The sequence below is a fragment of the Rhineura floridana genome, chromosome 4 (genome assembly GCF_030035675.1).
Source record: "Rhineura floridana isolate rRhiFlo1 chromosome 4, rRhiFlo1.hap2, whole genome shotgun sequence".
NCBI classification, from domain to species: Eukaryota; Metazoa; Chordata; class Lepidosauria; order Squamata; family Rhineuridae; genus Rhineura; species Rhineura floridana.
In genome coordinates, this window is record NC_084483.1 from 196126750 (window position 1) to 196150951 (window position 24202).

The 24202-nt window shown below is 40.2% G+C and overlaps 1 protein-coding gene across 7 annotated transcripts in view; it reads left to right on the forward strand.

Moving 5' to 3' along the window:
- The window catches only part of EML6 (EMAP like 6), a 227115-nt gene that overhangs the window by 196789 nt on the left and 6124 nt on the right, over positions 1 to 24202 (forward strand). For all 7 annotated transcript variants that reach the window (XM_061625728.1, XM_061625730.1, XM_061625726.1 and 4 more), the window contains 12 exons: positions 176 to 254; positions 1495 to 1624; positions 2430 to 2528; positions 5836 to 6009; positions 10675 to 10883; positions 14625 to 14782; positions 16063 to 16177; positions 17687 to 17875; positions 19092 to 19264; positions 20447 to 20609; positions 23088 to 23191; positions 24043 to 24196. In XM_061625728.1, the coding sequence (XP_061481712.1) occupies positions 176 to 254; positions 1495 to 1624; positions 2430 to 2528; positions 5836 to 6009; positions 10675 to 10883; positions 14625 to 14782; positions 16063 to 16177; positions 17687 to 17875; positions 19092 to 19264; positions 20447 to 20609; positions 23088 to 23191; positions 24043 to 24196 (1747 nt within the window). The remainder of the gene's footprint in view (positions 1 to 175; positions 255 to 1494; positions 1625 to 2429; positions 2529 to 5835; positions 6010 to 10674; positions 10884 to 14624; positions 14783 to 16062; positions 16178 to 17686; positions 17876 to 19091; positions 19265 to 20446; positions 20610 to 23087; positions 23192 to 24042; positions 24197 to 24202) is intronic.

Below are 24202 nucleotides of genomic sequence, written 5' to 3' on the forward strand. Positions count from 1 at the left end.
TTCTCCTACCCTTTCTACCATTGATAACCTTGAAGGAGCCTTAAACCTTTGGTGGCGGCAGCACATACACACCCAGGTTCAAGCTAGCTAGCTTCATTTTCCAACCGGCATAGAGAAGGTTGTTTCTTCTCCTCTCACATGTGTTGATCTTTGTGTTTCACTGTGCTTCTTTCAGGCCACCAGTTAGTAGAGCTGCTCCTCAACCGGAGAAACTGCAAAAGAATAACGTCAATAAAAAAAGGAAACTGGTTGAGGTCAGGTTTAATAAGACTTTGTTTGAACATTTGTTCTAATCTGGGTGAATGCATTTTGCTTCGTTTTGAGAGTTTATGTGTAACTCCAATTATGAACAAGCCAAAAGATCTTTGCCTCATTTCTACCACCGGTGAATTTAATGCATTTTTAATGTTGTTGCCACAAGCCATGCAAAACAACCAGTTTACACATTCAGTTGAAAGGTATTGCATATTCATTTAGTGTGTATTTGTGTTGTGTGGTATAAGCAGTTGACAGTATAAGCGATGGGTGGGGGCTTTTTCAACCTGAGGGCTGCATTCACTTCTGGGCAACCTTCCCAGCGCCACGTATCAGTGGTGGGAAAGGTCAGAGGCACAGCGGGCAGAGCAATAAATGTAACTTTTAGCTTTGTACAGTAGGCTAGTTTCCACAACACACTCATGCACCCTGCTCTGTCCTCCATCCAGACAAGCAAGAGGCATTATCTGAATTCAAAGAGACTAGCACAAGCATCTGTCTGAAGTACAAATGTTCCGTAAAGGGCGCTATAATATTATTACACAGGAAGTCGACATTTTCCCCATCCAAAGGCTTCCCTCATTGAATATATGTGGGATACATATGTTTTTAGCATATGAATGAACCCCTGAGTGTGCCTCCTCATTTACCTACAGTAGAATTAATACATGTAACTTCACCTCTAACAATATAAGAATTAGAAGAAACATTTCAGTAGCTTGCATTACACCACATGTAGCTGAATTTGCATGCATTTAGCCCATAGAAACTCTTATTAGAAGGCCTGTGCTGTGGCATGAGGATTTATATTTTACTTTTTGATTACTAAGGTGGATAAACCCATCAGTGTCACATCAGTTCACTTCTGGAAGAAGTGTTTAAACTGCTGAATAGCTGAAATGTCATCATCTGGAAAGCTGATATTTCAGTCTGTAATTTTTATTATGAATGGAATAAATATTTGCTTGCCAAGTGCTTTGCAAATCAGTTTTTAAAAACAGTGTATTGGATTTATTCAAATGATAATGCTTTATCATAATCTGACTTGAACAAGCTTTTGTACATATTTGCAGTATCAGAAAATTTTAGGCATTTTTTCACTCTGATTTTTATATGCTTGTCTTGGAAAATGTCTGGGGGGGTTGTGTGTGTCATAGCTGCTTTGTTCCTTTGCAAAAAATGTGTTCACTAAAAGTTGCATGTAACCCTCCTGCTGTCTTGCTACTTTTTTCCTTCTAGGAGTTGGCTTTAGACCATGTTTTTGGGTACCGTGGATTTGACTGTCGCAACAACCTTCATTACCTCAACGATGGCGCTGATATTATTTTCCATACTGCTGCAGCATGTATAGTTCAAAATCTTTCCACAGGTAATTTGAAGCGGAAAAATATAGTCTCCCCCTACCCTCCCATATCTTGACTTCTCGCGGTAGCAAACGGTCTTCTGTAAGAGCTCTATGTATGCTCCATTATGCACATGGAACTCCCTGCACAAGATGGCTTCCCTCTTGTGAACGTCAGTGCACAGAAGCCAGTGGAGAAGCCCTTCACACACATGGGGGAACTGACGTGCATGACGGGGTGTGGAACAAGATAAGAACATAAGGAGAGCCTTGCAGCTGATCAGGCCAAAGGCCCACCTAGTCCAATACTCTGTTCTCATAGTAGCCAACCTTTTAGCCCATTTATTGTTTAGTAACTGTTGAGGGTCTCAAGTAGAGCTCTTTCCCTGCCCCACTTGCTACTTGAGATCCTCTAATCTGAGCCATTAGGGATGGAAGGCTTTATGAATGCAAACCATAGTTCCTCTTTAGAATCGACATTTGGAACAAACAGTGGGAACATGGTAATTTGTGGCATAATAAGTAGGTGTTTAGCAAAATCACTAACAGCACAATCCTAACCATGTCTACTCAGAGAAGTAATTCTTATTGAATTCAGTGCAGCATAAGATAAGCAAGGTTTGGATTGCAACCTAAAACAGTTTTCTTGTTGAAATAGTCAAAAGCCATTTTCTACAGCAAATTTCAGCTGTTCTACACAAACGGAGGCAATTATTTCCTTTTCCATCCTTCAGATAAGTTCATTTTCTAGAACATGCTTGAAAATACATTGCTATTAAAGCCTCTGTTTAGATTGCTTTTCTAAAATAAATCTTTGTTTGGAATTGCATAGGAAGCCAGACTTTCTACCTGGAACATACAGACGACATCCTCTGCCTAACTGTCAACCAGCACCCAAAATATAAAAATATTGTGGCGACCAGCCAGATTGGTAGGTTTATAATCAGGTTAGAAATAATGGGGATTTAAATTGTTTCGCTGGTTCTCTGTTTACATGTAGGAATATGAAACTGGGCAGTGTTACTTTCTTCAAATTATCTTTTTTCTGCTATTTGATGAACATCTTTATTCTGAATACAATATAAATGAGGAGACTATTAGCCCAGAATTTTCTGTCCTGAGATGAAGCAAGTCCCCAAGGTCTCAGGCAGATATCTTGCTATCCTGTTACCTATTTTTTTAATTAATATGCAATGCTAGGCATTAACCCTGGCAACTTTTACATGTGAAACTGGTGCCTGGCTGCGACAATGGACTGGATGAGGGCTAATAAAGTGAGGCTGAATCCAGACAAGACTGAGATGCTGCTAGTAGGTGGTTCTTCTAACCGGATGGTGGATGTCCAACCTGTCCTGGATGGGGTTGCACTCCCCCTGAAGGAGCAGGTTCGTAGCTTAGGGGTTCTCCTAGAACCATCTCTGTCACTTGAGGCTCAGGTAACCTCAGTGGCACGGAGGGCCTTCTACCAACTTCGGTTGGTAGCCCAGCTACGCCCCTATCTGGACAGGGATAACCTGGCTTTAGTTGTCCATGCTCTGGTAACCTCCAAGTTAGATTACTGCAATGCACTCTACGTGGGGCTGCCTTTGAAGACGGTTTGGAAACTGCAGCTTGTGCAGAATGCAGCGGCCAGATTGGTAACAGGGACCAGACGGTTTGAACATATAAAACCGATTCTGGCCCGCTTGCATTGGCTGCCTGTATGCTTCCGAGCTCAATTCAAGGTGCCGGCTTTAACCTATAAAGCCTTACATGACTTAGTACCACAATACCTGGTGGAATGCCTCTCCAGACACGAACCCACCCGTACATTACACTCAACATCCAAGGCCCTCCTCCAGGTGCCTACTCCAAGGGAAGTTCGGAGGACAGCAACAAGAGAGAGGGCCTTCTCAGTGATGGCCCCCAAATTATGGAATGATTTACCTGATGAGGTGCACCTGGTGCCAACACTGTTATCTTTTCGGCGTCAGGTTAAGACTTTCCTCTTGTCCCAGGCATTTTAGCATGTGTTTTTAAATTGTTTTTAAAAAATGTGTTTTTAAATTTGTATATTTGTTTTCAATGTTTTAATTGTTGTAAACAGCCCAGAGAACTTCAGCTATGGGGCAGTATATAAATGTAATAAATAAATAAATAAAACACACTCTTCATCTCTGAGCTAGCACCCTTCATATTACCCAAGCAAAGGTATCATCAAAACAGGCCCTTAGTGTCTATGGGATCTCTGGACAACAGCTGTTTGGTGCACTGGTCAGCATTTCCACTGGAATCTTTTATTTAATGCTAAGACCATACCTGTGTTTCTTTAAGAGCTGAAACTCCATATGTACAGATAATTTGGGGCCTACCACAACCCCTTACTTCAGGGACTGAGAGGTTTAAGCTGAAAATTTTCTGCCGATAAACTATTTAGGCTTGACACTCTTAAAAGCATTTCCAAAGTAAATCACCCTTTTCTCTCTTGTTCTGTGTGAATGCCCCTCAGGAAAATAAATCCAAAGACACAAACATCTGAGCAATATAATTATCCATATTCTGCAATATTTGGCAGCTGAGAATCTTTACAGACTGGCTGTGTTGGCAGTTTGGTTGGCCAATGGCCAAATCAATTCCCCCCCCCATTTCTCATGGGTGGTAAAACAGTGCTGAAAATGTGTTTTGGGATGGTATGTTGAGAGCATTTTGCAATTTGGAGTACTTAATCAGGATCTCAAAACATAGCTGGGCAGAGCAAACCAAATGCCGGGAAACCAGCAGAGGGAGGTTGGTGGAGGAGACTGCAGATCTGTGGGATCCTCTTCCTGTTTGTGAGCTGCCAGCCTGGCTGAATGCTGGCTCCATTAGGAGCCGCGTGCACAAGCTGGCTGGGCAGTGCCGGCTCAGATAAACAGGCTTCCTGGGTAGTAAGCACTCCCTGTAGGCCACAATGGGGAGTAAAGACAATTATTTTACTGCCTGGCCTTTTGGCTGGTGGAGTTTGCGGGGGATCTCACATAAGTCCCCCCACCCCGCGGCTCCTCCCCCAGAATGCCCCATTTTCAGGGCTTTACACTGGCTTCTGCAGGCCCTCCATCTGACAGGCTGGCCATCACCGTGGACCCCCAGTGACACTGGCAGGGTCCTGGTGGTGCCACAGCTCAGCCGTGTCAGAGGGCTGCTGCCAGCGGAGCTTGGTGCAGCCAGCAGCCTGCCAGTGCAGCTTGGGCTCCACAGCATCCAACTCACCCCAGCCTGGCAGAAAGGTGAGTTGTATTGCTCCCTAAGCTAGGGTTCAGAATCGGGTCTTGATTGGTATTAACTGTAGTTAAAGTCCATGCCCTTGTTTTCCATTTCTGTGGTTAAGGGAGGAGGGTGGAATTTGCTACTGAGAGGGGAGGGAAGAGCAACATTTACAACACTGGGGCCCTATCTGCAATATGCATTTAAACAGTCACGGCTTCCCCCAAAAAATCCTGGAAACTAAAGTGGTATATTATTTCTTTAAATGGGGTCTCACTCATGATCTCTGCAGTGAAGGAGGCAGCTGATGTTACATCTGCATCAGTCTGGCTGGAATTCTCATCCCCAGAATAGATCGCTCCATTAGGGCCATTTTGGTTCTTTATAGGTGTCAGTAAAAAATGCATTGTATTGAATATATAATTCAACAATATTCCTGCTTTCTTTTGTTGTTGTTTATTTAATCCATGCTCATTTTGATATTTTTTTTAATTTGGTGCTTCCTTCTGGTGCTGATGTTGGGCACTTCAGCATTAGAAACAGTGACTTATTTCAGCTATTGTTTTCCCTTGCTGCTTTCTCATTTGCCATTGCCCACAACATGCAGGTGATATGACAGAACTCCCAGGTAAGGTTTTTCTCTCCCATGAGTCTTAGTCAGCAAAGTCACATCACAACCCTTTTCATGCTCCTTTGTTGTATCTATGTCAATTGCAGATACAAGTTGAACACTGACAAATTAATTTTTTGTGTGTGTGTTTGTGCATCTTTCCATAAATATTTTATTATTATTTTAGAATTTGTCTCCACCCATGAAATCCAGTACTTCTCACCAGCCCACCATGTGTGTTCCATGAGCTATTATGACAATTCTGTGTGATTCTTGGGGAGGGATGCAGGTGTTTTTTGTCTAATTCTTGCCTTATTCTTGATAAGATTTTACCTGTCTCTGATGATGAATAACTTTAAATAATTGCCCTTTTTAATTTATCCTTCCTTTTTTAAAAAAAAATCAGGTACAACACCTTCTATCCACATCTGGGATGCTATGACCAAGCAGACAGTGTCCATGCTACGATGCTTCCATTCAAAAGGGGTGAACTATGTCAACTTCAGTGCTACTGGCAAGCTCCTAGTGTCGGTAGGAGTTGACCCTGAACATACAATCACAGTGTGGAGATGGCAGGAAGGTGTGTGTACAGTCCTCTTTCTTTCTAGCACGTAAGGCAAAACAGCTCTTTAAATACAAAATGGAGGTACCAAGATACAGTGATTCAGCCCCCAAATATGATGAAATTGACCCAGTAATTCATGGAGAAATTGTTTTGTGAAATTTCCCTCCCCCTCCCCCACCATCTCTTAGTTTTATTTCACCAAACCTTTTCATCAGTTCATCAACATATTTACTTGGGAGTGAGTCCCACTGAATTCAGTAGGGCTTATTTGTGATTAGGACTCCAATGTTAATCTCTGATTCCCTAATCTTCCTACCTCCAAACAAAAAATATGGCAAGGGATGCCTTTCACAACTTTGGATCTACTTTCAAGTAAATCTTCTTTGGGTTTTTGCAAGACATTCTTATTTTTTTTTAAAAAAATCCAAACATTAAAAAAGTTCCCCTATTATTTCAGGTTTAGAAAAAGGTTTGCATGAAATAGCACACTGTTACTATATATTTAGCAAGCCTGTTTCAATCACTTTGGAGGGGTTTTTCACATTGCACTTGTACCACTTGAATAAAATTAGCTGCTGGAGGAACAGTCTAACCACTCAGTAAACAAGTGTGTGTTTGTGTTTTTCTATAGCTGACAAGTTGTCTCTTCCCCGGGGGCTTTTCTTCCTGTGGGGTTTCAATTTCATGTTTCCCTCTGTTAAAAAACAAATAGAAGCTAATATAGTAAGCAAATTGTGATCTCTTGCTACTCTCTGCTTTGGGCAGGTCTAGACATGCAAAGCAGTTAAGTAGTAAAATGGTCTGTATCAGTAAGTCCACCAGTAGGAGATTCCATTCCTGAATGCTTGGCCCCATGAAGAACTCACCCCATACAAAGCTAAAACATAATGAAGAATGGTCCAAATGTAGCTCTTTCATTTTTTTGCAATTATCTTTATTGAGGAGTTTTAAAATACATAAAAGTACACAAAATACATAAAAACATATCCCCAAAAAAAAGAAAAGAAGAAAGAGAAAAAAGAGAAAGGAAAAAAAAATAGACAAACAGACAACTTCTGATCTATCCTTGGTCAGTTGTAGCAGTTACATTTAATCATATCTCACTTGGTAGTAAATTACATAGTCTCCCTTTTTTCGTCTAACTAGTCATCTCCAGTTCATTTTCTTTGTCTCACAAAAAGCCCAAAAAGGGTTTCCAGTCTCTGGAAAATGTGGCTGTTGATTTTTCTCTCAGTAGACATGTCAATTTATCCATTTCTGCCAAGTCCATTAACTTTAATATCCATTCCTCAATTGTTGGTAGTGTTACCTTTTCCCATCTTTGCGCATATAATAATCTCGCTGCAGTAATCATATATTGAATCAATCTTCCATGATTCCTTTCCATTCGTAAATCCATCAAGCCCAACAGAAACAATTCTGGTTTTAATTGGATATTAATCCTTAAAATTCTCTGCATTAGATTACATATTTGACTCCAGAATGTTTTTGCTTGTTTACATGTCCACCACATATGGTAAAAAGTCCCTTTCTGTTGTTTACATTTCCAACACTCATTATGCACAGTTTTATACATTCTTGACAATTTATCTGGAGTCATATACCAACGATACATCTTCTTATAAAAATTCTCTTTAAGATTATAACACAATGTAAATTTCAACCCTTTCGACCACATGTTTTCCCATTGATCCATTTGTATGTTATATCCAAAGTTCTTAGCCCATTTCACCATGCAATCTTTAACTTGTTCTCCTTCCATTTCAATTTTTAGCAATAGTTTATACATTTTAGCAATTATATGTTCATCATTTGTACACAAACACTTTTCAAATTCCGATTTATTTTGTTCAAAGTCAAAAGTTCTTTTGTCCATTTTAAATCTTTCTATCAACTGTAGGTAAGAAAACCAATAAAAACTATAACCCTCTACTGCCAGTTGTTCCCTCGATTTGACTTTATATTCTCTTTGTTCATTTGCCAAAAAATCTTGATAAGTTAACCATCTTTCCTTTCCTAAAGTTTCTTTTCTGTAGAAGGCTTCCTGTGCCGATATCCATAATGGAATTTTAGTACATAACCTTGGTTTGTATTTATACCATATTCTCAACAGGGCACGTCTTATGAAATGATTTTTAAATTCTACGTTAACTTTAACTTTATCGTACCACAAATAAACATGGCATCCAAACCTCAAATCATGGCCTTCTGGATCTAATAAACTTTTATTTCTCAACAATATCCATTCCTTCACCCAAACTAAACAACAAGCAGCAAAATACAATTTTAGGTTCAGCAGTCCCAATCCCCCTCTTTCTTTTGCATCTTGTAATAATTTAAATTTAATTCTTGGTTTTTCCCTTGCCATACAAATTTAGAAAATTATAGACCAATATCTTTATTAAATAATGATTACAAGTTATTCACAATGATTTTGGAACTCTCTTCCTAGTGACCTACGCCATGCCCCATCTATAATGAGCTTCCGCAGGACCCTGAAGACTTGGCGTTTTAGGCGGGCGTTTGAGATGGGCTAGTTTTCTACTGTTTTTAAATTTTAATTGTTTGATATACTGTTTTATCTTGTACATCGCCCAGAGTGGCTGGACAACCAGCCAGATGGGCGACTAACAAATTTAATAATAAATAAATAAATAAATAAATAAATTTTAGCCGAAAGAATGAAAGTAATTTTGCGGAAAGTTATTCATGAAGACCAATGTGGTTTTTTACCTAAAAGGCAACTGCGAGATAACATTAGAAGTGTGTTGGATGTTCTGGAGTATTTGGAACAACATAATAATAAGCAAGCAGCATTGATCTTTTTGGATGCCGAGAAGGCTTTTGATAATTTGAATTGGAACTTTATGTTTAAAGTCTTGGAAAAGATGAATGTGGGAGATAATTTTATCAAATGGATTAGATCGATTTACACATCACAGAAGGCACAAATAATTGTCAATGGTGAATTAACAAAGTCCTGTGAAATATGGAAGGGAACGAGACAAGGATGTCCGTTATCTCCACTTTTGTTTATATTGGTTCTTGAGGTGTTGATTAGGGATGTAAGACAAGATGAGAGAATCTCGGGAGTAAAGATTAAAAAAGAAACTTACAAATTGAGAGCATTTGCTGATGATTTGGTGATAACTTTGGAAAACCCTCTGGAGGGTCTAGAGGTGTTAATGGAAAAATTAAAGGTTTTTGGGGTATTAGCAGGCTTTAAGATTAATAACTTAAAAACAAAGATGTTGACAAAAAATATGGACTTGCAAGACCAAATAATTTTAATGGAAAAAACTGGTTTTAAAGTGGAGAAAAAGGTGAAATACTTGGGTGTTATTATTACAAATATGAATTGTATGTTATTCCAAAATAATTATGTCAAGATATGGGCAGAAATTAAGAAGGATATGATGCGATGGGAGAAATTACAGTTGTCATTATTGGGAAGAATCTCGGTGATAAAAATGAATGTATTGCCCAGAATGATGTTTCTGTTTCAAACAATACCGGTGATAGCAACTGATTTACCTTTTAAACAATGGTCCAAATGTAGCTCTTGACCTGCCATGCTGATGTTTTATTTGCAGGAAATGTTTAAAGTAGGGAAGCATTAAACATGTATCATACATGTGTCATAATACCCTACCTGCAATCTGATGTTGTGGAGCCAATTCTATCACCCTTCATCTTGGCATTCTATTTTTTAAAAATCTATTACATTTATATAACTCCTTTATGCCAGTGCGATCAAGACACTTTGCTTTTTGAATAATACCATGCAATCCATATTAAGTTCAGCATCAGAGGCCCTGCTCTCTGTTTTGCTTCTGAATGTGGTTAGATGGGTAGGTACAAGAGATAGGGCCTTCCTGGTGGTGATGCCTGGATAATAGGATACTAGGATAATAGGATATAATAGGTGTTGATTCACCAGGCTTCCTGTCTGGCCATTTTTAGACTGTGTGTGAAAATGTTTACATTTCATCCAGCCTTACTTGTTTGATCTGTTGCTCTTATTGATTATGTTTAGTCTGCCACTCTTAAATATTTCCATGATCTTTAATTTTTATACTGCTGCCTTTAACATTTTCATGCTGCCATTTTAATTGTTCTTACACTATGTGACTTTGTATTTGATTTCTTTCATTGTACAAACTGTGTTGGTTGCTTTTAAACAGGGAATGAAAATAATAAACTAAACTAAATAATCTAACAGAGATGATATAGAGAGAAGAGGAAAACTCTGGTACCAATTAAGGTCACATGATTTATTATAATAATGAGCCAGAGTGGCTACGAACAAAGACAGTTCTGGTAGAAGCGAAGTGGTTGTTGGCCTCAACCAGGCAGTGGGAAGAGGCTTTTCTATCTCACCTGTCCCTCTGATGAAGCCAGGTGGAATGGATGCTAAGGGAGAAAGTTGTGGGAGGGCAGGAGCAGCTGGCCCTAGCCAAACTTCTTCCTTGTCTTTGTAGCTGGAGACAGACAATAGGGGTGTCATCCCCTTCCCCGAGTGTTGAAGGTGGTGTGTTAGGAACATTGTTGCTCATGGTGTATGTACACTTTTTTCTGCCCCGCTTTTGCCTGTAGTTAAGTATTTAAAGTGTGTGTAGTACTTTTAAAAAACATTGATGATCAGCTTGTGTTTATGGATCCCTCCCATTATTTCCGCAGGAGCTAAAATAGCAAGTCGAGGAGGCCACCTAGAAAGGATCTTTGTTGTAGAGTTCCGTCCAGATTCAGACACCCAGTTTGTATCCGTTGGAGTAAAACACATGAAATTCTGGACTCTGGCTGGAAGCGCTTTGCTGTATAAAAAGGGAGTCATTGGTTCGTTGGAAGATGCCAAAATGCAGACCATGCTTTCTGTGGCCTTTGGAGCTGTGAGTTCTTATTGTAACTTATGGGATTTCAAGGTGGCGAATATTTTTTCATGATTAAGGCTAGAATCTGAAACATACTTATTAGGGAGTAAGGCTTCCTTCCTTCCAAGAGGCTTCCTTCCTTCCAAGTAACCAAGAGGCTTCCTTCCTTCCAAGTAACCCTACACTGAACTGTGCTGCAAAACAGTTCATTTCTGTCTAAATGACTTAAATTGCTTATTCATTTCTGTGGCCTCTGGTAATTAGGAACCCCTATGCTCATCCTATGTCCATCCAAACTGCTTCCAATATTCCCCACCCATTTGACAAGGTTGTAAAATTAGGCATACTGGAATCAGATATCCAGCGTGACTCTAACTGAGAGGGAAATCACATGTTATGTACAAAATGCAGTTGCTGCCAAAATCAGCATCCCCATGACGAGTCCTCCCACGTGACATGAAGGATTACCCTTTATTGTGCACTTTTCTGTCTCTGCAAGTAGCAGCCAATGCATTGCACTTTTGGAGTATAGAGTTAGATTGGCTCCAAAGCTCATGGAAGATTCCTTGCACTTGAGTGTTGCACTCGAGGAAAGCAAAACTAAATTTAAAACTGCTCTTCCTATTGCACAAGCTCTTGAACAAGCACGAGAATTTCCATAGAGCCTCCTCCTCATAGCGCTGTAAGCTCTTGCATAAGCATTTACAAACCAGTGCAAATGGCTGCTTTGCTTTCACTTGCAGTTCTTTGAATCCAACCCCTAAAATATGATTTACCTTAGTACAGCTGTATGAGGTTATTGCCAATAGTCCCAGTCTGTCTGTTGTATAGTAGACCCACTCCGCAAAGGAAACCTTGCTGAATCTTAAATCAATTAAACAGAACAACTCAGCCCAGAAGTGGGAATGGAAGAAAGAGAACTATGTGGTTGCTCATGTAAGGCCTTATGTAGAGCAAGATATTTTTCACCCCTGAATAATTGCTTTTCTGACTTTGTGGCTTAAACAATACATTGTTTTGTATTATTGTTTATCTGATGGTTTTTAGCTGCCCTCAGCTCCAGATTAGAGGAAGGGAAGGATGTAAGAATCTTGAATGAATGAATGAATGATAGCAGCATAAGAAAAAAGGAGTAAGTAAAGATGAGACAACAGATTAAAGCAAAAAGCAAAAAATTGTAGAAAAACAGTGCTACAGTGGCAGATGGAATAGCAGTTGCCCACCCATACACCAAATTAAACCCTCATCTATTTTTTCTGGCCTCTGAAGATTCTACCAAATTTTGATCAAAATGTACTTAAAAAAAAATCAAACAGTGGACTTCCGGGAAGGGTTGCTCTGCCTGTGCTGCCTCTGAACCGAGCTCTTGTCTCAGAGGAAGCTTTTTCAGCTTCAAAATCAGTCAGAACGTCTTTTTTTGACTGGTAAAGATTTTCTCCCGGTCAGGGAGAAATGTGAGATTAACCACAAAGCCTGTTTTTGTGGGGAGGACTGGATTTCATTTATTTATGAGAAAAGGTTCAAACTGCAATGTCGGACGGACTTTCATCAAGCTCTAGCTGATTATAGCGATACGTTTATCTTTTCTTCAAAGAAAAAATGGATTATAACAGGCAAATAAGCATCCTTCTTTCTATTTTCTTTTTTCACTTGGTTTAAATTGGTGCAGTTAAAAAAGAGATTTGTCAATGAATCAGCTGTGAAGAATTCCTAGGTGAGTTATGGCTTTTCTCGTTCACTTACGAAATTAAGGAGGAAAGAAATCAAAAAAGCTTATCTTTGCTTTTATTGCAAAAAGCTGTTCTGGAGGTGCATTCTAAAGATACCAACGGAAGAGGGATTTCTATTTTGAGGAGGGGGAAAAAACTTTTTTTGGTCTATTTCATTTTGACGAATCTGCTTGTTCACGACGCCACTAATTGTCTTGATGTTGGGAACTAAATTTGTTTTGTATTCCTGAACACATAGAGATAAGGCAGGCTGTACTGTCTACACTGATATCAGCAGCCTGGAATATTAACCCAATTGTGGCTGAAATAATTTTTGTTTCTGTGGTTTTAAGAATGGCAGCCAGGAAAGTGATTGAGACCATGGAAGAAATTATGTTTCAGAAAATAATGGATGAGATTGAGACAACAAAACAAACCCTGAGACAGGGCAGACAGGAGATGAAAATTGAATTTAACAAAATGACACAGGAGCTTAAAGAAATAGGGGATTCTGTAAAAGAGGTGTTTGATGGGATTAGAGATGAAAAAAGAAAAATTAAAGGGAAGCCACAAGCCCTGGAGATTGGAACAACTGTGAAATTGGAAAAAGATTTGGAGTTTATGGATCTTAGAAATAAAGTTTACTGTTTGGAATTCAAAGTTGTCTCTGAAGAAATTAATGAAGATTTTGGTGGTAAAGTTACCAATGCCTTGGATAATTTTCTGGACTGGAATGATGTGATGGAGTTTGACATTGAAAAAATCTATGGAGTTGGCTACAGATATGTGACAGTGGAGAAACTCTTAAGAGATGAACCAGTGCATTTTGTAAAAAAGAAGAACAGAGATATGACTTTGCAGCAATATTTCAGTAACATATTCAGAATTCTTGACTGGAATGATGTGATGGGGCTTGTCATAGAAAAAATCTATGGAATTAACTACAAATATGTGACAGAGCAGAGATGTACCCAGAACAGAGATGTGGCTTTACAACAATATTTCAGTAATATATTCAGAATTGATGGCAAGGACATATTTGTGATGGGGGAAATTCCCATCAGACTCTTGTTATATGACTATGGCTATGACAGCAAGATCATCATAAGATACTGATAATGGATGAATGGATACTGAAACCACTGGATTTAACAGGACTATTGAAGATGGAAGATGGAATTAATATTGAAAATGGAAGAATGGTTATGGAAATTATTGGACTTAAAAGATTTGACGAGATGGATTAATTGATATGTTTGCGTGGACTATGGTTATGACAACAAGATTATTATGGGATACTGATAATGGAAGAATGGCTACTGAAATTACTGGACTTAACAGGATTATTGAAGATGGAAGATGGAATTAATATAGATAATGGAAGAATGGCTATTGAAATTATTGGGCCTAACAGATTTGAATCAGATGGATTAAGCGACATGTTTATTTGGAGAAAAATTGAAAGATATATCTCTCAAGGAATTGAAACCTCTCTTTGACTTTTTGTAGAAAGAATAAAATAATGTTTATGAGATTTGATGATTAATTAAGATAACTACTGGAGGAAAGTGATTCTATAATATAATTTTAGAGATAGGATTGTTATATATTGTAGACTTATAATTGATCTGTGACAAATCGGAAGTCAACACTTTATTTTGTTGTTTGATTGTTTTTGTTTTGTTTTGTTTTTTGTCTTTGAAAATTTGAATAAAAATTAATGAAAAAAAAATCAAACAGTAAAACATTTTCAGGTTATAAGAAGTAGACCAATCTATACTATATTAAATCTCTTGTTATTTTTTGCATACAGTTAACATTTAGTGTAATATGTCAATATATGTATTGATATGTAATGGTATAAGACTTCCTGCTAGAATGCACCAACTTCAGAACAGCATCTGACCATTCATGGTCACTGTAGGTGCCAAGATACACTGGTCCAAAGAAGCTGGCCATCTCTGGTCTACAAGGCAGTTAATTATGCCAAGAAGAAAAGAGTAGTTTAATTAATGGCATTTACAAGGCAGATCATTATTGTTTCTTTCAGAACAATCTTACTTTCACTGGTGCCATCAATGGAGATGTTTATGTCTGGAAGGATCACTTTCTAATTAGACTGGTGGCAAAAGCTCACACCGGCCCTGTCTTCACAATGTACACAACTCTTCGTGATGGACTCATTGTTACTGGAGGGAAGGAGAGACCGTAAGAAGCTGTAACTTGTTTCTGTTTGCAATTGCCCACAAAGCCTTGCTACTTCAGAGAGAAATTCAAACCATTGGAAGGAGTATGGGAATTTAACGAGTATAGGGGTTTATAATAGGCTGAATGGGGGGGGGGAGACATGTGTGCTTCCCGCTTTCCTGAGCGGTCCAGGTACAGTACTACAAGTTTTAGTTCCATTGGATGAGAGAGAGAGAAATATGCAGTGGTATCTTTGTAATATAATTTTATTTTCAAATATGTAAGGAGAGCACTTTGGGGGAAAACATATCTAAAGTAGACAGCACAACCACTAGTCATGCATCAGATTCTGCAAGAGCAAACGTTGCAGCTCCACATTACTGCACTACAGTTCTGGCTAACTGTCAGATTGCTAGCTTGCTCAGTGTCCAAATTCAAATAGCTAAATTCTTCTGGCTGTCTCTCTGCTCCTCCCCTGAATTCTGATGGGTCTCACATTCCAAAGGTTCAAGAAAATGTTCCAGAAAACTGAGAACCATCCAGACCAAGAGCTCTAACAATGGAAGCTCTTTGGGTACAGGGTCTCTCTCTCCCTCCCCCCTCTCCCCCCCCTCTCCCCCCTCTCTCTCTCCCTCCCCCCCTCTCCCTCCCCCTCCCTCTCCCCCCTCTCCCTCCCCCTCCCTCTCCCCCCCTCCCCCTCCCTCTCCCCCCCTCTCTCTCTCCCTCCCCCTCCCTCTCCCCCCTCTCTCTCTCTCCCTCCCCCTCCCTCTCTCCCCCCCCTCTCTCTGCAGATTTGCTGTCTGATAGGAGTATGTATGCTACTTCCTCCACCAACTTCTGCTTGTCCATTTGTCCATAAGCCTCCAGTGCACTCTCTCATCCAAAGAAAGCCAATTCTGTTGAATGTTTTCCCTGGAACATATTACCACTTGTGGAAATGAGGAGTGCAAAAGGAATATTACAGAACTTTTAATGAAACTTGTAAAAATAAATGCACTCTTGGAAGTATTGTTCCTAAGGGCTGTATGTCTGATAACTCCCATTAAAGAAGGGCAACTTTACATGTTACACCAAAAGGCATTTTGCCATAGGTCATCTGCATTTTGTGCAGTGGTTAAAGACCATTTGTGCATTTGAAAATATATGGTTATCATACACCCAATGTGGAGATGGGGACTTGTTTATTATGTGCTTTCAGACATGCAGATGCCCTGCAGACTTTACCGGAAAGACACAGACAACCTGTAAAGGGAACATGTAAACTGTCCTAAATGACCTCCTGCATGCTTTTTTTCCCCCAGAACAAAAGAAGGAGGTGCCGTGAAACTGTGGGACCAGGAGATGAAGCGCTGCCGAGCATTTCAGCTTGAGACAGGGCAGACTGTGGAGTGTGTGCGTTCAGTGTGTCGAGGGAAAGTACGTGAGATACACAGAATGTATTGCCTATTGCACTCCTCACAAGAGGCTCTTGTTAATGTTGTGCTAAGCAAAGCAAAAGAGACTGAATAGGGGAACATCACTTAAAGAGAGGTCCAGTATATGGGGGAGGAGGCAGAGGCAGGTAGATGTCTGAGGCAGATGGTCATGAATGCCAATAAGACAATCATGTCTTTACAATAATCTGAGTTTGTCCATGTAGTCTGTCTATTACAGATATGCCCCATGATAATTTCAGTACTAGAATGTCTCAGTGTGATAAACATAGAGCAAAGACAGGACATCTGAGGATTAGAGATCAGAGGGAAAATTCTTTCAGCCCACATTTTCATGTGAACATACCTAATTTGTGTTTCCCAGACAATATATGAACTGAAATTCATCTGTCCTTTGAAATTTGCACTTCTCCAAATTTTGTGGTGTAGTTCTTCAACCAGAATGTGTATATTAGGGGAACATGCACACAAAAAATGTGTATTTGTTTTTTGCAAAATTGCATGCAATTTTATATCTGACAACATATATTATCAGAAATGTGCATGAAAATGTGTATGAATTTTTGTGTGGACTTTTTTTTAAAATCAGCAAACTGATGTGGAAATGCGGACAAATGGGCACATTTGTCCTTCCTTACATGAGGATTCAAGGAGTAAATGCACATGACCATTTACCAACTGGTGGATTCACTTGTAAACTTAAAAGAACTAATGCAATCTCATAGTGAGTGGATGCTTGCAGTGTCCAGCCACATAGTGAGTTACATTGAGCTACCATTGCCTCAAATGCATGTCATCACCTCATGGTAAATGGCCATGTGTATCCTGTCAAAGACTGCTGATGAAGGGGTGCTTCTTGTAGGAACAGTGTGGCTACTACTCTGATATGGCTCCATCCCATTCCACCTTGCCTCTGTTGCTCCTGAATGGTAAAGATCATGCTGAAGAGGGATGACATGGCTATACTGTCTGGGAGGAAAGGCAGGATATCAATGTAATAATATATATACATATATATATATACATATTTAAATTCAATAAAATAAATATTTCCCATGCCTGTGTGATGACACCTTGGGGTTGAATTGGGTTGTACCTGTCTGCTATTGAAACCAATGGGAATTGAATGCACTGTTAAATATTAAGTAGGAACTTAGATGTGCCTAACTTTCTGTGGATTGTTTGCATTGTCCTGAGGGAAGGGGGAGTGACAGAAGAGGAAGCAATTGCAGTGTCTGATCACTGTCTCTTACATCCCACATTAATTCAGAAATCTTAGGGAATGTCTACAGCACAGACTTAAACCAGTTCACAGCAATTCTCTTTCTCTGGGAACTGTAGTACTGAGATAGTACTTCTTTGAGAGAAGCCATGACAGTTAAACTGGTATAAAAGGAATTTAACATAGCTTTGGCTACTGGTGTGTGGTGTTTTGAAATACTATGTTTGTTTTTTAAAACACTGATTTTGACCTTGCTTGAAATATCAATAGGGTAAAATTTTAGTGGGGACCAAAGATGGAGAAATTCTTGAAGTTGGAGAAAAAAATGGTGCTTCTAACCTGCTGATTGACAGCCACATGGAAGGAGAGATTTGGGGCTTGGCTACTCACCCCTCCAAGGACATCTTCATCTCTGCTAGTAATGATGGAACTGCAAGGATCTGGGACCTTTGCGACAAAGTAAGAGATGCTTGAACTGAAGTGCCCTTAGGAGAATTACAGGCAACAGCCACTTCTGCTGGAGGAACTTAGAATTTGTTATTGCACTTTTCATTTCCAAACTGCTTTATATTCTTTTGTGTTTGCCCTGACAACAATCCTCTGTAGAAGGTTAAAATTATCCCCATTTTACTGATGAGGTATTAAGAGTACAAGCCTGTCTAATTGGATTCCACTTAACTTTGGCTGGACCATGCCCAGTGGCTTGAAACCCACGTCCCTCAAAAAACCTCCAGTTATTGCAGCTAATAATTATTACATAGTCAACATTTTTAAGGACATTTCACACAAATTGTAAATCATTTCAGATTATTGAATTGCTGTTTATATTAACAAAGAACATTAAAACATTTTTAGACTAGTTCTACTGCCAACCACATGAAATTTAGAGCTATATATCAAGGGAATTTGGTCTGCTGTTCTTGCAAATACGTTGCTTTAATCAAGCTACCAGACAGATCCTGTGTGAAAGGAGGTACTTCTTTACACATCACATAGTCAAACTATGGAATTTGCTACCACAAGATGTAGTTATGGGCTCCAACGTGCATGGGTTTAAAAGGGGATTAAACAAATTCCCGGAGAATAAGGCTAACAATGGCTGCTGTGCTACCTCCAGTGTTGGAGGTGGTATGCTTCTGAATGCCTATTTCTGGGATTCCCTAGTGGAGAGAGTGCTATTGTGGTCCTGTCTTTCTTACGGGCTGCCCATTGGCATCTAGTTGGCTACTGTGAGAGCAGGATGCTGGACCAGATGGGCCTTTGGTTTGCTCCAGCAGGGCTGTCTCTTATGTTTTTATGATATCTGAATAAATACCACCCCAATCCAGCTAAAGGCCATACCTGCATGTATCCCTAGGTACATGAAGAACTGTATGCACAAACGGATGCCATGTACATAGTTCCTATCCTGATTCAGCAGCTGAGACTGGTTACGCAGCCCCAGTCATAAAGCTGGTGTCAGCAGTGTTCAGCTATTTGGGGCAGGGAAAGGGGGATTCCGCCCACACACATCTGCATTCATGCCGGCAAAAGAAAGCTGATGGTTGCTTTTGTTGATTATCTGATCGGTGCTGCCTGTGCTTGTGTAGCTAGATGGGAGAGAAGTTTTTTTTATGGAACAGTATGAATTGTAAGTCATGTACTGAAGTAAAGCGTCATCAATTCTGTTGTACAGAAACTTCTGAATAAAGTGAATCTGGGCCATGCTGCTAGGTGTGCCACCTACAGCCCCGATGGTGAGATGGTTGCCATTGGCATGAAGAATGGAGAATTCATCATTTTGCTTGTAAACAGTCTTAAAGTCTGGGGCAAAAAAAGGGACCGGAAGTCTGCCATCCAGGACATCAGGTACTTTGGCTAGGGCAGGAGAATGGAAGGCTATGTTGAGAGTGGCCAACATTGGCAAAAGTGCTCATGCACCATTTGCTTTCGTGCCATGTGGTGACTGCCAGTGGCTTGCAGCTGAATGAGTGGACAGACTCTGTTGAAAAGCATTGCACTTGAGGTGTCAGTTCTCACTAAGCAACATGGTGGCCTCCAAACGTTGTGGTCTAAACTCCCACCAGTCCCAACCAGCATGGCCAATGGTCAGGGATAATGGAAGCTCTCATCCACACCATCTGGAGGGTAATGCATTCACCAAACGTCAAGAAATAACGAAGCTAATAAAACAGCCATGGTCATTCTCATTTCTCATGAGCCAAATGACAATAAACAGTTGACTTCAATAAGTCTGATCACTTAGGCCTTACACAAGCATAGGAAACCCAGGAGGGGAGGCACATAACCACACTTTTTAAGCAATATTATTTTATAATTATGCCACCACCAAGAAAGCCCTGCAGCTTGCAATCGATGTCCTCACTTTGTGAATCAATGCAGTCCAAATTAGGGCTCTTAAAGATGGCTTCAGCAGGTGGGCAGGTTCATCCTGTGAGTATGAAATAAGAGCTCCCCTTGACCAAAAATTGTAATCAGTGAGCAAAGTCATTTCCAAGAGAAAGTTAATTAGATCAAAACTCCATATCACTCGATAATCTGGTCTTGGCAATGGAGGTTCCAGGACCACAGAGAAAATTGAAGAGAGGGTAATGCAAGGTCATATGTCAGCTGCTAAATAGGGGAGACTCTTTGGACAGTTGACAAAAACTTTCTCTCATTCTTCTTTTAAGCAGATCTCAAAGCTATAGGAGAATCTTGAAAGATCAAGTAGGGTAACAAAGTACATTGGGCTGAATAAATAGCTTCAAGGGTTACAGAAGTTTTAGCTTCCTCCTCCCCGCTACTGTGAAACAAATGAAAGCTCTGTTTTGACTAGAACATACATCTTATTTAGAAATGGCTTTTTAAACTACATTAGTGCCACTCATCACAAGTAATTGCTCCAGAATGAAAGGCATTCTGAAGTATCATTTGCTAAGCATCATATTCAATCTTTCCCAAATGAAAAACACCCCTTACATGTCATGATTCACATCCCAGTATTGTCTTAACAAAGTATTACTCAGTCTTCACGTTCTGCTTCTCTAGAATCAGCCCTGATAACCGATTTTTGGCAGTGGGCTCACAAGAACATACTGTCGACTTCTACGACCTCACCCAAGGCACGACCTTGAATCGGATCGGCTACTGTAAAGATATCCCAAGCTTTGTCATTCAGATGGATTTTTCAGCAGACAGCAAATACATTCAGGTAGGCTTTTGCCTTTCTTTTTTTCTTTCTTTTTAAAATGTTCATTCATTCATTCATTCATTCATTTGACTTGTTAATCATTGCTACCTGAAGGTCTCCAAACAACTTATATTTTTTTAAAAAAAATCATACCATAAAAACAAAACAATAAAAAAACCCACACAACCATAGGAAGCTTTGGCAGCATACTAATCACAAAACAACATTGTCTATCAAATGCCCAGGATAAAAGTAAATCTTTACCTGGCACTGAAAAGATGTCAGTGAAGGCACCAGGCAGACCTCACTGGGGAACTCATTCCACAGATGGGGAGCCACAACTGAAAATTGATATTTACAGCCCTCCTGATCTAGAAGGTTCCAGGCAGGTGATGATGTCCCAGATGAAATTGATCCTTGATGCAAAATATCACTTTTTTGCACACACTTTTGGGAGAGGAAGATGCTACATGGTTAATTTATTGAGCTGTATGCAGCCCCCCCTCACAGCATGGTGAAGGGAGACTATACATTTATTTATGAAGGATATTTATATATCATTTATGTATTATTATTTAAATGCCTATCAAAGCAACAATAATAAAAACATATATGGATGACAGAGGAGAGGGAAAGGAGGCAGCATATAACAACAGATGAATTTACATAGATGCTCTTATAATGTTTGGGATATTCTCATAATAGTGAGGATTAGAGGGGAAAGCACAATGGGCACAGAAGGAGATGGAGGCAGTATACAGGTCCAAGGCCTAGTTCTCACAGAGGTAGTAAACTTGTGTCTAGACTGCCCCAATGTAGCTTGTTTATGGGGTTCACATGGCTGAATGTACTTCCCTATAAAAGACATTCCCTGCAGATAGAAAGCTGGCTTGTGAGATGGAAAGCTAGGCTAGAATCCTTCACCCTGACATACCTGTTTTCACTGTGTAGGAATGTTTTCTCATTGGGAACCACTCTGTCAGATTAAACCTCCAACTACAATCTGAAATGGTATAACCAGGGATATGTTTACTGGCTCACTGGGAACTAAGCCACAGAAAACAAGGCATTTCAAGAAATTTATTGGAAACTCGTCAGAAAGTTTATGTCTGAAGAATGTGTGAAATGACCCTTTGGGCATAGAGCAAATGCTGTAAACATGGATATAAAATATATGTGACTCTGAGCATGTTCCCTAGAGCTGGCATGCGTCTTGCTTGTTTGTGGCATGTGTCTCCGTGAAGATGTGACAGGTTGGCTAGACATGGTGCACAAACCAACAAGAGCTATAGTTACATTGTCCTGGTTATATCTTGGATAAGGCAAAACAGAAGTTCCATCATAATCTATGACTGAGAGCGCCTGCATTAGGAACATACGAAGAGCCTGCTGGATCAGGCCAACAGCCAATCTCGTTCAACAACCTATTCTCATAGTGGCCAACCAGATGCCTGTTGGAAGGTGACAAGCAGGATCTGAACACAACAACACTCTGCTCTCCTGTGATTTCCAGCTAGTGGTAATAAGGAGCATACTGCCACCAATTGTGGAGGCAGAGTAGAGCCATTGTGGCTAGTAGCAATTAATAGCCTTATCTTCCATGAATTTGTCTAATCCTCTTTTAAAGCCATCCAGGTTGGTGGCCATCACTGCCTCCTGTGTGAGCGGATTCCATCGTTCCATAACTATGCACTACATGAAGAAGAACATAAGAACATAAGAAGAGCCTGCTGGATCAGGCCAGTGGCCCATCTAGTCCAGCATCCTGTTCTCACAGTGGCCAACCAGGTGCCTGGGGGAAGCCCGCAAGCAGGACCCGAGTGCAAGAACACTCTCCCCTCCTGAGGCTTCCGGCAACTGGTTTTCAGAAGCATGCTGCCTCTGACTAGGGTGGCAGAGCACAGCCATCACGGCTAGTAGCCATTGATAGCCCTGTCCTCCATGAATTTGTCTAATCTTCTTTTAAAGCCGTCCAAGCTGGTGGCCATTACTGCATCTTGTGGGAGCAAATTTCATAGTTTAACTATGCGCTGAGTAAAGAAGTACTTCCTTTTGTCTGTCCTGAATCTTCCAACATTAAGCTTCATTGCATGTCCACGAGGTCTAGTGTTATGCAAGAGGGATAAAAACTTTTCTCTATTCAGGGTCTCCATGCCATGCATAATTTTAAGACATTTCTATCATGTCACCTCTTATTTGCCTTTTCTCTATACTAAAAAGCCCCAAATGCTGTAACCTTTCCTCATTGGGGAGTTGCTCCATCCCCTCAGTCATTTTGGTTGCCCTTTTTTGCATCTGTTAACACAGAAATGGAACTCACCATATACAATTGTTTGGGCTGCAAATTCCTGAAGCTTTTATGTTACATAACTGTGTCTCACCAATGCAAGGAGAGCCATAAACCTATGACATTGCTAGCTGCCATGATAGTTTTGGGGAAGATATTAGAAATGGGAGCCAAATGTCAATGTCATGAGCATGATGTCTTTCCTTCTTCAGGTATCAACTGGTGCTTATAAATGCCAGGTCCATGAGGTGCCATTGGGAAAGCAAGTGACAGACACGGCACTCATCAGAAAGATCACCTGGGCCACCTGGACAAGGTGATGCAGCACAAATGGCTAAGCAATTGGAGCTCTAAATTCCTCCGTGCTAAAGACACAAGAGCGGCTAGGGATGGGTGTGGCAGGAGACCAAAGCTATAGCTCAGAGCTATAGTCAGTGTAGGCAATATTGATCTAGATGGACCAATGGTCTGACTTGGTATAAGGCTGCTTTCTATCTCCCTAAACTTGTCCAGTGTTCCACAGCCCCCCCCCTCCAATTTTGAAGTCATGGAGACTGGCCTGTTATCTCTTTATATATGGGAACCTTATATTTGCAAGGAGATGGACATGTGCTAAATGGGGTAAAAACTGAGGGTAAGGACCATAGCTCAGTGGGAGAGCATCTATGCTGTATGCAGAAGCTCTCAGGTTCAACCCTGGCATGTCCCCTGCCTCAAACCCTGTTTTTAAAATCTTTTAAATATGTTTTTAGTGCTTTTCTTTGCTGCACTGGGCTCCTTCTGGGAGAAGGAGCTGGATATGCATTTAATTGATTGATTGATTGATTGATTAAAAAGAGCTGCTGGAAGTCAGTGTGGACATTAATGAGCTAAATGGACCAATGATCTGAGTCAGTATAAGGCAGCTTCCTGAATTCCTAATTCGAGGGAATTCACCCTCTCAGAATGGTGGCACCTGGTTTACAAAATCCACCCCCTCCCACAAGTCAATTTGCTGGACATTCATTTGGGCTCCCTTCTCTGTTGTGTCAAAAGCATCTTGTTTGAGACATCTCGGTAGGTTTTTTTTTTTTGACAAAATGTTCCCTGCTATAAAGGAGCTCTACTATCTTCACACACATACATGGCCAAATTATCTTTTTTCCTTTTCTCTTTTACCTTGAGCAGCATTCTTGGAGATGAAGTTATCGGTATTTGGCCCCGAAATGCAGATAAAGCAGATGTCAACTGTGCTTGTGTAACCCACGCTGGCTTGAACATTGTCTCTGGAGATGACTTTGGGCTGGTCAAACTCTTTGACTTCCCCTGCACTGAAAAATTTGTAAGT